Here is a 14387-nt window from a genome sequence, read left to right on the forward strand (position 1 = left end):
AGTATCCCAGGGGTCCTGGAATCTTGGAAACTACGGATTTCATTTCTGTTAAGCTCCCTAAAGATCAAAGAAGATAACTGCTGGAGTGCTTGGGTGGCTCAGTCGGTTTAAGAGTCTGACTTCAAGTCAAGTCATGATCCCACAGCTCATGAGTTCGAGCCCTGCGTTAGGCTCTGTGCTGACAGAGCGGAGCCTGCTTCGGATCCTCTGTCTCCCTCTCTCTCTGCCTCCCTCTCTCTCTCTCTAAAAAATAAATAAACATGAAAAAAGAAAAGGAAAAAAAATAAGATAATTGCCAATTGGTTCAAGGAAGACATTGTTCAGAGAAGACACATCTGCGTGTTTAATACACGGTGCTGAAGTGCCCTTCCCAGGTGTGTGCTTGTGTGTGTCCATGTGCCCAATGCGACACTGGGATATTGAAGATGTCTCTGCCTTTTGCACGCCTAACGAATAGGGAAAAGAGGAAGGAAAGCGAGAGCCCAGCAGCCCTGTGCTACGGCTCTCCTAATCAGACTTTCAGAGCATAGGCTGGCAGTTAAAACGTCCTTTTCTGCTGGTCAGGTCGTATGATCAAAACTTGCCTCTGTCCAGCCTTCCGCATTCAGAATCTTAAACAAGCTTTTGGAGCCCACGACTTCCCATTAGCAGGCCGGTGGGGAGGCCAGGAGCAGCTCGTTAGTTCTGGGAGAGACGTTTCAGTCCTGTCCTGGTCGCTGCCTTTCCGTTTGTTGTTAAACAGCGCGCCCTCCCTTCGCCCAGTCCTGAAAATTGGCTGAGAGACAGGACTGTGTAATCCAATCACTAGCAAAACCCGGCCCTGAAGTCTTGGTCAGATAATGGGATCCTGTTAGATGCCAGCACAGAATCTACCCTCATCCCTAACTGCTCTTTTTGAAGCTGAGACAGGGGGAGAGCATCAAGGGGAGACGCGTGGTACAATCAGACTCCTCAGGTAGAGGAGTGTCGGATCAGAAGGCTCCGCAAATAAGGGAAATTAACAGGCAAAGTTTCATCCCCTGGCTGCAGCAGACAGACAGGAAGCAAGGATATTTTGACAGTCAGTGGTTACTAACTCTAATCAAGTCGGGGTAGACTGAAGCACCGTCACTGAGACAGACGCTAAGAAAGATGATGACTTCAAGAAGAGATTTGTTCTCCATAATAAACTTCAGGGGTATCTAGATGCTCACAGGGCTCCACTCTAAACACATAGCAGGCAGGGCCTCTGAGGACAGATCGCTTGGATGAGCTTAATTAGCGGCGTAAGCTAATGAAAGCCAACCTAACACAAAAGCCTGGGGAAGAACTTTACCCAGATCTGAGTCTCCAGAAAGAGAGGCAGATGGGATCTGCCCACATGGTCTCCGGACCCATAGGAAAGCAAGGGCCTCTCAAGAGCTTTACCAACTGCTGCAGCACCCCGGAACTGCTACTCCGGGGCCACGGCGGCACCACTGGGCCCAACAGAGACCAAGAGGATTCTCCAAGGACTGCCCAGAGCCGGAGCGAGGGACAGGCTGGCAGATTCACTGGCGCCTCAGAGAGAGAGAGGAGGAAGGGGAGGCAGGCAGATCACATGACAGAGGAGATGAGGAGGGGTGTGGGCACAAAAAGAGAGGTTCCAAGATACAAAGAGGTGGGAGAGATGGAGTGACTGAGAAAAGAGACAGGATGAGTTGAAACCAGACAAGGGGAGACATGGGGAGACATAGTGTTCACCACACTCAGGAGATACTGGTGGACTTCGGAAAAGGAGGGGAGAGGTTGCTATGGCAACACCAAGCAGAAAGCGCAGGCCCTGTAGCTGAGCCCAGGGAAGGCACCTGCAGCCCCTGATGGCCACGCCAGTGCCGCTTTCGCTAGCCTCTGTCAAAACCCCCACTCGCAAACTCCAGGATCTCAGACCAGAAGCTGATGCCCCAGACTTTCAGGTCCATGGAGGCAGACAGGCAGAGGAGGCTGCCCCCAGAAGTTCTTGGTAGGCTCAGGAATGAGCAATCTTGGAGCAGCAAGGGGGTCGAGGCAAATTACTCGGCCCAAACTTTCACACTGCCCATGAGGACCCTTTATAACGTCCCTGACCACTGGTCCCCTAGCCTGTACTTGAATCCTCCCAGTGATGGGCAGCTCAGCCTTCCGTCCAATTTCCAATGCTTATCCCATCAACTCTCATTCTCTGATCTAAGACCTTATTCTATGTCCTGGGCAGAGAAAAAGAGAAGATGAATAGAGTCCATTCTGATGCTAATGAACCATGAGCCCAGGTTACTACCACACCTACCACACACCCTGACTCTATTCTCTTGCTCTTCACCGCCCCCCTCAAACACACACACTCACATTCTCTCCTCCTCACTTTCTGGTTCTCTATAATATTTCACACCTATCTTAACCATACGTTTATGCTTCTTTAATTTCTTTAGGGATTTCCTTTCCCTCTTAGAAACCTCTTCTTCCAGCTTAGGGATAATCTGATCTTTTTTTTTTTTAATGTTTTATTTATTTCTAGGAGAGAGAGAGAGAGAGAGAGAGAGAGAGAGACAGCGTGAGCAGGGGAGGGTCAGAGAGAGAGGGAGTCACAGACTCTGAAACAGCCTCCAGGCTCTGAGCTGGCAGTCAGCACAGAGCACGACGCGGGGCTCGAACCCACGAACCGCAAGATCATGACCTAAGCGAAAGTCAGATGCTTAACCGACTAAGCCACCCAGGCGCCCCGGGATAATCTGATCTTTTCCAGTGTGGCTACTCCATCCCTGAGCTGGCCCAAATATAAATGCTGTACATCTGTCCGAACACCTTGAGAGTATTAGAGATCCAAATGTGCTCAATGACTGGAGAATCCACATGCAAACCTGAAAGCTTTCTAAACTTAAAAAAAAAAATTTTTTTAACATTTTTATTTATTTTGAGAGAGAGAACAAGCAGGGGAGGAGAGAAAGAGAGGGAGACACAAAATCTGAGGTAGGCTCCAGGCTCTGAGCTGTCAGCACAGAGCCTGACATGGGGCCCAAACTCATGAACTGTGAGCCCATGACCTGAGCCGAAGGTGGGCATTTAACCAAGTGAGCCACCCAGGCTTCCCTTTCTATACTTTTTAATAGGGGCAGCAAAATCTCCAAAGTCTGTGCCAAAAAAATCCCACATCCAGGCATCCTGAGCTCTGGGACCATTCTTCCTACTGTCCAGATAGAATAACGAAGACTAATATTCATTAAGGGCATATAAAGCACCAAGCACTGTCCTAAGCAGTTCACATGCATCATCCACATCCATCTGCACAGCAGCTCCATGAGGTAATTACTATTATCCCCATTTTGGACAGAGAAACTGAGGGTAAAAAGGAGGTTATGAAGGTTGCCCAGGGTCTTGTAGTTACTAAAGGGTTGAGTCAGAATCCAAACCTAGTCCCACTGTAGAACCTATTTTCTGGCCTACTCTATACTATTTCTGTATTGTAACAACTCTTAGGAACCTGGTGGCTTTTCAAATATGTATGCATTTCATCTACCATTAATCTATAGACAACACCGTACCTTAATGGTTAAAGACTGAATGTTTTCTCCCTAAGATTAGGAATAAGGCAAGAATGCCTCTTCTCACGACTCCTATCTGACATGTACTAGAAGTCTTAGCCAGTGGAAGTAAGTCAAGAAAGAGAAATAAAAGGCATACAGATTGGATGGAAGTAATGAAACAGTCACTATTCATAGACAGGACACAGAAAAACCCAAGGAATCTACCAAAAAACTCTCAGAACTAATAAATGAGTTCAGGGGCGCCTGGGTGGCTTAGTCGGTTAAGCATCCGACTTTCGCTTAGGTCATGATCTCGTGGTTCGTGGGTTTGAGCTCCACGTCAGGCTCTGTGCTGACTGCCAGCTCAGAGCCTGCAGCCTGTTTCAGTCTGTGACTCCCTCTCTCTCTGACCCTCCCCTGCTCACGCTGTCTCTCTCTCTCTCCTAGAAATAAATAAAACATTAAAAAAAAAATTTTTTTTTAAATAAATAAATGAGTTCAGCCAGGTTACAGGAACAAGACTAACACACAACATCTATTATATTTCTGAACTAGCAATGAATAATTAGAAGTCAAAACTTAAAATACAGTATAATTTGTAATAGCACCATAAAAGGAAATACTTAGGTATAAATGCAACCACATATGTATAGGATACGTATGCTGAAAACCACAAAACACTGACAAAAGAAGTCAAAGACAATTTAAGTAAATGGAGAGATATACCATGTTCATGAAATAGAAGGCGAGGACTGTTAAGATGCCAGTTTTCTCCATATTGATTGACAGAGTCAATGCAATCCCAGCCTAAAGCCCATCAGGATTTCTTTGTAAATTTTAACAAACTGATTCCAAAATTGGTATATAAAGGCAAAGGAGCTAGAATAACCAAAACAATTTCAAAAAATAACAAAGGAGGAGGATGCATAATATCTGATCTCAAGACTTATGATAAAGCTACCATAATTAAGAGTGTGATATTGGTAAAGGATAGGCACGTAAACTAAAGCAGAATGCAGGGTCCAAACACAGACCTATACAAACATGGCCAATTAATTTTTTTTTACAAAAGCACAAAGTCAATTCAATAGGGAAAGGTCAGTCTTTCCAGCACATAGTGCTGCAATGATTGAACATCCGTATGAGAAAAGCTGGACCTCCAACGGGACCCCACTCCATACCTAAAAATAAATAATTCAAAACGAAGGAGGCTATGGGGGAGCACCAAGGACATATTCAAGACCCACTCATGGGACTGTTAGAAGCTTGCATGTGTTCTGTTGAACTACATAAAATGGCCTATTTGTCCTCCAAGAAGATTTGAATCTCCTTGAGGGTCCCTGTCTCCAGTTCATTTGAATGTTTGTTTGTTTGTTTATTTTGAGAGAAAGAGAGAGTGCAAGTGGGGGAGGGGTGGAGAGAGGGAGGGAGGGAGAGAGAATCCTAAGCAGGTTCCACAGTGTTAGCACAGAGCCTGACATGGGGCTCGATCCCATGAACTGTGAGATCATGACTTGAGCCAAAGCCGAGAGTCAGACGCTTGACCAAAGAGCCACCCAGGTGTCCCTCCTAATTGTTTTTATATGTACAGCAGGAGCTTCCCTACTGGAATAAACACAATCAATGCTTACTAAGCTTGACTTGAGCAAACCTAATAAGGCTTGCTGAGGACCGGTGCTGTGAAATCACCAGGGGAGCCTCATGTGCTAGGGAAGACAGCAGACCTCTGACCCACCGTACCTACGAGTAACAACAGACATTTTACACATCTTCTCCTGCCATCTCCAGGGAGCATCTCTGCCTCCCTACCAGCCGATGATTAGCTGAGGATTATCAAGGCGTCCAGGAGTCCCGAGAGTTAGTTCCATCTGGGACCATCAACTGGAAGACACTGGCACGTCCCTTAATATCTCAGCTCCACGATGTCACACCCCTTGAGATGTTTCACTGAGACAACTGAATTAGCCGTAGGACACTTGGAGCTATTTACGTCCTCTGGCCCTAGGAGGGGAAACGCACCAGAGGGAAGAAAGGAGAACAAAATATTGTAACGTGCACCACCTGAAGAAGAGACGGGCGGTCAGACCATGCGTGCTAACAAAGAACGCCCAGGTTGAGTGGAGCTCATCACGGACTCCTTTCCTTTAAGGCAAGATTGCACGGACCCCATCCCAGATGCTGGGTTACACGGATTTAAACCCTGGTCCTCAAGCTCCCCTACCAGCCCCTGCGTTCTCTAAGGCTGCCTGTCTCCGTGAGTGGCACCTCCTGGCTCCCTGGGCTCCCAACCAGCATGCATTCCTTCTTGGGTACTTTCCAGAACAGGCAAAAGGAAAAAAGATAAACAAACAATGGAGAAGGGAGGGAGTAAATGAAAGAGACGCCTACAGATCTTAAATACTTGAAACCAAAGTGCCACCCTGTACTTCTTTCTCCAGCTTAAGGGGCTTCTGCAAAAAATAACATCTGAGAAACAAAACAGAAAGACAGGGAGCGAGCCCAGGTCGCCTGGCTTTGGCGGCAGCACCCTACATCTCTGGGTAATAAAAGCCTGGCAGGACTATCCTAACGGGGGCTGGCACTGCCCAAGCCACTTGTCTGTTTCCCAAACGCATATTAAAAACGCATTTCCCAGCTTATGAGCTGAAATGAATGTGTCAGAACTCTTATGAATATGATAGAACCTGCTAGCCCAGCAAATGTTAAATTTTGCATAAGGAGACTGTATCCCTAACTCCTCGGTAGACATTTCATGAATATTTCAAACAAAGAGCCCCGGCAGCTGCTCCAAAGGCTCCTGATGAACTAAAAGGGTTTTTATTACTGCCACAATTAGCCTCCTCTCATCTCATTTTCTCCCCTCTCCCTCACTTCTGCTGGACAAACAAGCCCCTCCGGACTCATCCAGTTCCTGGAGCCTGGTCATGGAGTGCTCAGAGAAGGGGGACTGGTCAGTGCACTGGACTGAAAGGTGTCCCCCCCAAAACTCACATCCACCCAGAACCTCAGAACGGGTTACTTGGAAACAGAGGTCTAAGCGCAGATGTAATTAACAGGAGGTCATAGTGGATTAGTGTGGGTCCTAAATCCAAGAGCCCGGCTCTTTACGGAAAAAAGGAGATGGGGATTCAGACGCAGGCACACAGGGAACAAGGCCAGGTACCAGTGGCAGCAGAGACCAGAGCAGTGTGGCCACAAGCCAAGGAACACCAGCACCACTGGAAGTTAGTGGAGCCAAGGAGGGATCTTTCCCCAGAGACTTCAGAGAGAGTGTGGCCCCGATGGCATGGATTTCAGACTTCTGGTCTCCGGAGCTGGAAGACTATAAATTTCTGTTGCTCTAAGCCACCCGGTTTGCGGTATATGGCCCTAGCAAATGGATACTGTCAGGACAGCAAGTCTGCAGGTTCACTTGTGTATTAATATTGATCTCCCCCAACGTTATCTATCATTTCGTGGGTAGCTTTGTCCCGCCCCTTTAACTTCATTAGCATAGACGGCTACCCTGGCCAGCAGTCTTAGCTCAGACTTAGCGGTGCCCAGGGGGCTCAGTCAGTTAAGTGTCTGACTTCAGCTCAGGTCATGATCTCATGGTTTGTGGGTTCGAGCCCTGTATCGGGCTCTGCGCTGACAGCTCAGAGCCTGGGGCCTGCTTCAGGTTCTGGTTCTCCCTCTCTCTCTGTCTGCCCCTCCCATGCGTGCACCGATGCTCTCTCTCTGTCTTTCTCAAAAGTAAAATAAACATTCTAAAAATATAAAAAAAAAAAAAACAAGATCAAACTTAAAACAATCACCTGACTGACTTGCTTGGTGCTGACTCCGAGTAACTTTTCAAATTCATTCAGTTCTTTTTTTTGTACCCTTTTCCCTGCGTTCCCAGCCCATCCGGCTAGGAGTCTGACAGATGAGGAGACAGAAATACCGTGAGAGCACCTAAAACACAGAAAGCAACGCTTGCCACCTGGTGTTCCCTTTGGCTGCTTACCATCCACAGGAAGATGACTTTAAAAAAAAAAAATTGTTAAGCGCTGCCTTGGGCAGAGTTGTGTGCTCCTCAAATCCCTTTGTTGAAGCCTTAACCCAAGTACCCCCGAGTGTAACCATATTTGGAGATAGGATCTTTCAAGAGGTGATTAGGTTAAAATGAGATCATTCGGGTGGGCCCTCATCAATCTGTGTAGAAGAGGGAAGGACTCGGGGAGAAAGGGGCCACCTATGAACCAAGGAGAGAGGCCTCAGAGGAGACCAGTCCTGCAGACCCCAGACTTCCAGGGAGAAAATAAGCCTGTGCTGTTGAAGCCACCTGGGCGGTGGTAATTGGTTATGGCAGCCTAAGCAGATTTATACAAGTGCCACATTGCGCCTAAGCCCATGGCCTCGTGGAAACGCACTCCCCAAACAACTGCCTCGCTTAGAGAAAGGCTCACAGACAGGCTAAGTAACACCTGAGTGTTAAACTATCAGGTAAAACATAATGCTCTTCAGAACCAAAGAATCTGTAAAATGGGTCCATCTATTAATGTTTCCAGGAGCTGGAAAGAGTCACTTATATACCCGATGCAGAGCCCTGTCCCAGAGGGTATTTCTTCTTCTTCTTCTTCTTTTTAATATTTATTTATTATTTTGAGAGAGAGAGAGAAAGACAGGGCATGAACAGGGAGGGGCAGAGAGAGAGGGAGACACAGAATCGGAAGCAGGTTCCAGGCTCCAAGCTGTCAGCACAGAGCCCTACACCGGGTTTTGAACCCACGAACCGTGAGATCACAACCTGAGCCAAAGTCGGACGCTTAACCAACTAAGCCCCCCAGGCACTCCTCCAAGAGGGTATTTCTGTATTACTTCCTTATTTTCTTCAGTGTCCAGGATGCTAGAGAGTTCCTGGTGACTATTTTTATTGAACACTTTGCTCTTCCTCCTTCTGCAAAATATTTTCCTATTTTCCCGTATTAAGACGTGGCAGGTTTTATTAGCCTCGGTACTACTGCCATATGCTGACAAGTCTGGTTCATTCCCAACCTTTTAATGAAGAAACCCAGGTTGCAGGCCCTAGTCCAGAAAGGAGGTGGCCGTGCCAGGGCCTGCGTATTTTCCAGGCCCCTGACAACTCTCAATTAGGCCAGGAGAAGACTTTAAAATGTCCCCTAGCCAGCCAGTTACAGGGGAGGACGGGTGTCTAATTGCTAAAACCACATGCCAAGACATGAAACTGATGTGAAAAACTGAAGTCGTTCTTGCCTCTTTAGAGAGCTTACCAATAAAAAGTCAAAACTACTAAGAAACATCTCAGAGACTTCCTTAACCACGCTATTTTGGAGACCCGAGTACAAAGAAACACTCAGAATTTCTCCTAGGAGCTACGTCGGACTCTTCATAGATTTCCATTTACTAACTATGCCTGTAATTACCAGTGACAGAGGGAGCATCTTCCTTTGAGGAAGACTCAGAAAGTCAGAAGATACAGAACAAAGAACAAAGCAATGGTCACAGGCGCTTGGGAGCTGTTTAAGTAAGTCCTCTTTGCTTCCCTAGGATTAGGCTACTCCAAGGAATTTCATTGCCAAGGACATCCAGCAGTTGGGAGTTGGATACACCTGGATGGACTCACAGAGAGAATAGGCAGTTGTCTTCCAAAAGTGGATTTCTCCCTGCATGGGGTAAAGAGAGGAGAGCCCTTCCCTAGTCCCCCACAGCTATCTAAGAGTATAATCCTCCAAAGGTCAATCGGTGTGGAAATCCACCTAACAGCTCATCATCCAGGTGGAAACACTTACACAGGAAGAAAACACTGTCAATTACTGGACAGCTCCGTGTTCCACGGTGTTGTCCAACATTTTCCCAGAGCATCTAAGGGAGGATGTGTAACTGGGAAAACAGGGGAGAGTTCAAAATTAAAAGAGGACAGTGTGGGGGCGCCTGGGTGGCTTAGTCGGTTAAGCGTCCGACTTTCGCTTAGGTCATGATCTCGCGGTTCGTGGGTTCGAGCCCCGCGTCGGGCTCTGTGCTGACTGCCAGCTCAGAGCCTGGAGCCTGTTTCAGACTCTGTGACTCCCTCTCTCTCTGACCCTCCCCTGCTCATGCTGTCTCTCTCTCTCTCTCCTAGAAATAAATAAAACATAAAAAAAAAAAAAGGACAGTGTGATACCCGGTGGATGAATGACGGTGTCCTGTGGAGGAAGAAGGACATCAGGGAACACCTGAACTCCATGCTGGCTGTGAACGGACAGTCTGGTAGGTGTGAATCTAGGGGTCAGGCACTTGGGAGCCTTGGGTCAGAAGGAGCAAATTCTCTCTCCCAAGATCAGTTCTGTCTCCACAGGAGGGTACTACCTAACAGGTCGGTAGCATAACCGAGAAGGACTTCGACGTTTTAGATTAAAATATAAACTAAGACTGCTGATGGGCTGGTGACAGTAGCTCAGGCAAACCTGTAACTCACTTAACATTCAGTCTGCATTGGTTTCACGTTGTAAAACATGCCTTCAAATCTGCCAGGCTATCTAGGTAGAACTCTTCCTGCCCGGTGATTTCTCCTATTATAAAAGAACAGAACATTGATTGAGGTGCCTGGGTGGCTCAGCCGGTTGAGCATCCGACTTCAGCTCAGGTCATAATCTCGCTCATGGGTTCAAGCCCTGCATCAGGCTCTGTGTGGACAGCTCGGAGCCTGGAGCCTGCTTTGGATTCTGTCTCCCTCTCTCTCTGCCCCTCTCCTACTCACGCTCTCTCTCTCCTCTCTCAAAATAAATAAACCTTAAAAAAATTAAAAAAAAAAAAAGAACAGGACATTAAAGGAAACTCTGTTTCTAACTGGAGTTTCTTACAGAGTATGCTTGCCTGACTCAAGTCCCCATTCACTTACCCCTCCAACAAGCTTTGCAAAGGTTTACGGAAAATAAGGTAAGTGCCGCGTCATAACTACGTAATTTCCCAAATTTAATCCACCTCTTTCTTTACTGGAAAATAATACCTATTCCTGTTCCCTTCACAGATAACACAGAATTACAGACAATTCCCCATCTGCCGTGCTAAGGGATCAATGAAAAACAAAACAAAACAAAACGAAAACCTCACTCTTGAAGAGTTTCAATGTCCTCCCTCGGAACAAACGACAGATTGAAATGGGTAGTTGACAATTGGTAAAAGAATGCACGGATTCATTTTTTACTATCCTTCTATAGCCCAGAAAGAGTACTAATAAAACAACAACAACAACAAAAACAACAACTGGGCAGCTGAACAGGTAAAGGTTGAGGCAGAAAAACCCAAGATCTAGATGAACATCAGGGTCATGGAGCCGTCTGAAGGCTGATGGAAGTTTTGGAGTTTTGCCTTCTAAAAACACCATTTATTTTGTATAAAATGTCAAGAGACACATGAACCCTTTGGTACCCATTCATAGACCTCAGATATACAGAACCTGTGACCTAACTTCTAGAATTTACTCAATAACATAATTGCCTACAGAAGTGTATGTACAGGAATGCTCTCTCCCATATTCTTTATAAAAGCAGAAGACTGGAAACAACCTATAGGACTATCAAGAAGGGACTAATGAAGGAAGATCATAGACAATAACACCAATGGCATGAATCTAAGAGCCTCCCAGGAAACAAAGACTAAAATGTGCTGTTCAGTGAGAAACACAAGGTTCGAAACAATGGGCCAAGCATGACTGTATGAACGTACGACTTCTGAAAGGATCCACAAGAAAGAGTGTGTGTGTGTTGGAGATGGAAGCCTGGACCATAAAGGGTTTGAAGTTGGAAGAAAAATTACTTCTCCATTTTTAATCCATGTTATTACTTTTTTAATTAAAAGAAAGGTAGTTGGGGAGAGAGAGAGAAATAAATAGCTGAACTGAAAGAGAGAGATTGATGGTTTTAAAAGAACTTCTGGTCTAGCTAAGAAGTCCCAAAATATCCCCAGCCTTGTGAAGAGTTGCTATCATAAAACATTTGGCACCAGGACATAAATAGGAAAGTATCTCATAAGTGCCTTCCTGGCTCCGTGGGGCTGACGCCACCACTCTGAGCAGCTAAGCCTTCTCTCCCACAGCGTGGCTTCTCTGGCTTTTCCTCTTGCTGAACCAATTACGGGACATTATAACAGCGGCACCAGTATTATTTTTTAAAGGCTGATGCTATTCACTAAACACCCATTAAGCCAGTCTCCATGCTGCACTTACAGCCGGCTTAAGGGCAAACTCAGATGGCACAAATAATGCATATTCGGGCTTGATCTGCATGAAGCCTGTCGGCAAATAGCCATTATCGGTTTTAAAGTTGTCAACTGCCTGAAACCCACAGGGGCCTCCAGAGGAGCAGGAGAGCGACCTTTCTGGAGATGGCTGGGATCCCTCAGTCTCGGCGCGTCATCTTCGTGCCCCCCCGCAAGGGATCTTGGCTTTTGCACTTGACCAGTTAGCAATGGCGTCTGAAGGCAGCACAGGCAGTGCCTAGGTGTTCCTGAGCAGAAGACAGGACTGCCTCTTCCTCCCACAGCACCCGCCCCCCACTTCATCCTGGGTTGCCAAGAAGACCCCTCAGTCCCGGGAGGCTCTCCTGCACAGCCGATTCCCACGGGCCCTATGTTCCCATGGCCCCCCATGGACAAGCTCTGGCACCGGGGACTGCCACTGTTTTGACTGACAGACGCTGAACCTTCCCCCCATGGCCTTGAAGCCAANCTCCCCCCCATTTCCTGAAAGACAAAAAAAAAAAAAAAAAAAGAGAGAGAGAGAGAGAGAGATAGAATAAGATCTGGCCCACTTTTTCATCCTAGAGAAGGCTCAGAATGAGGACTTTCAGCAAGTCTTCAGAGGGCTACACAGGAGTGCCGGCACAGGACAGCTAGAAAGAGTGGACATGTGTTCCCACGGTTCGGCATGAAAAACGACAAGCTTTCCTGGACGACGGTGCCCATCCTGGTTTCCAGACGGTTCGTGACTCCCCGATAGAAGGGGAGCAGTGGACAACACCTAGGTCGCTCTGATCTGAGGACGAGTGGCACGTGTGGCGGGAGGCAGGGGGCAGACTTTTCAGGCTAAGCTCTCTGTTATGTGAGCTCATGTTACAGGAGTTTCCCCTTGCTGGCTGCATCCCCCCTAGGAAGTGGTAAGAGGCCGTGAGGATCAACCCGAGCGGGGAAGATATTCGAGCTCTCCACGAAGAAGTCACGCAGGGCAGAGTCTGGACACAGATCGGGGAGAGCCAGCATCACCCTAACATTTACACCCCCTGAGGTCTAAGAGATCGTCTCAGCCTACACACGGCGAAAAGATCAAATTGAAATACCAGCACGGAAGCGCAAAGGGACTTTTCTCCTGAGTCACCAAGCCAGTCTGCTTCTCCCCAGTTCACTCAAGAGAGAACTCCGTCAGGGCGCCTGCGGGGCTCAGCCGGTTAAGCATCCGACTCCTGATTTCAGCTCAGGTCATGATCTCATGGTGCATGAGATCAAGCCCCACATCAGGCTCTGTGCTGACAGCGCGGAGGCTGCTTGGGATTCTTTCTCTCCCTCTTTCTTTCTCTCTTTCCGCCCTCTCCCAATAAATAAATAAATAAATAAATAAAAAAGTTGAGAGAGAGAGAGAACTCTGTGCAGGGGAGGAGACGACTGTGGTCAGCATCTTTTGCACTTCTGTGGTGTACAGAAGAAGTAGGCAGGGCAGGGAAAGAAAGGCATCCACCTCTCTGCAGGCTAAGGGGCCCTTGAATTGGCCAAATGCCCAAGTGAGTGAGTGTGCAACGATGAGGCAAGGAGGGGCAGTCTTACCCCAAGACTGCAAAACAGTGTGCTCCTGCCCGTGCACCTCCCGCGCCTTGCCAGCGGACACCGGCCCCTTCGGCACCTCCCCTGCAGCGATTTATGAACTGTGATGTGATTCCTTTCGGGGAGCGCATTCTCTCCACCTTAAGAGTTTTCTGGCTCCAAACTGAATCAGTGAGAGAAACAGCCACAGTTTCCCAGATGAATCAAAAAAAAAAAAAAAAAGGAAAGTCACATGAGTGGAAAGGAGCATTTAGGGTCTGTCAGAGATGGGGAAATGGAGGGAAAACGCTGAATGCTGCGACCCAGATCAGCTCTGCCCCATCAGAGGGGTCTCTGTCCACTCAGCCAAGCTGGAAACGTGACAAAAAGGCACTGTGAGCTCCTGTGCAGGAAGCAGGTGGTTTGGAGAACGTCAAGAAAGAAAGGCATGGAGCCAGACGCCGGTTCAGCGCCAGGCGACAGTGGGGTAAGTAAAACGGATGGACAGAACGCCTGCAGCTTCCCACCTATCCTGACTAACTCAACCCAGGGTCTGCAGGGAGCTTGCCTGAAAGAAGCCCAGCTCTACCTATCCGGATGGAAAGTTCACTCTCGGGGAAGAGCAGCCCGGGACCCTCAGCGTCAGACTTCTTCATCAACGCAGGGGCGAAGTTCAATGCCAGGGCCGTTGGGGCGTCTTCCGCGGCACCCTGAAACAAGAAGCAGTGATGTCACTGTAACACCCCCACGACCTTCACCCCCCCAGACTCCTCCAGCTGAGAGGTGCCCACATGGTTTGCCAGTCTCTACCAAAAGCACCAGACCCAGATGTCAGGCCAGGCTGGCTCATGAGGAAGACGACTCACTCTCCAGTTGTAGAACTTTGGGCGGACAAAACCTCGGGGTCAAGGATCGATGCTGACCCTAGAAATGGGAAGAACACGTACTGGGAAAGATGGGGCCCCACCCCACACTTGATCAGTGCAGGGGCAAACGGCACAAGGGACTCACAAGGGACTCCGTTCCTGAACGGTCAGAAAAAAACAATATGGCAGGTCCCCTCGGACGGCAGCCTCGCTGCAGGAACAAGGTCAGCATTCTTAGGAACCGACCACCTTC

General features: G+C 47.9%; 1 protein-coding gene across 4 annotated transcripts in view; it reads right to left on the reverse strand.

Moving 5' to 3' along the window:
* The window catches only part of SLC39A11 (solute carrier family 39 member 11), a 347222-nt gene that overhangs the window by 229681 nt on the left and 103154 nt on the right, over positions 1-14387 (reverse strand). For 2 of the 4 annotated variants that reach the window (XM_077753833.1, XM_077753845.1), the window contains one exon: positions 13858-13978. In XM_077753833.1, the coding sequence (XP_077609959.1) occupies positions 13858-13978 (121 nt within the window). Of the gene's footprint in view, positions 1-13836; positions 13979-14387 lie in introns of all 4 variants that reach the window. The other 2 variants (XM_077753824.1, XM_077753840.1) reach the window with 1 other exon arrangement.

The sequence above is a fragment of the Crocuta crocuta genome, unplaced genomic scaffold, assembly GCF_008692635.1.
Source record: "Crocuta crocuta isolate KB4526 unplaced genomic scaffold, BGI_CrCroc_1.0 scaffold50, whole genome shotgun sequence".
NCBI classification, from domain to species: Eukaryota; Metazoa; Chordata; class Mammalia; order Carnivora; family Hyaenidae; genus Crocuta; species Crocuta crocuta.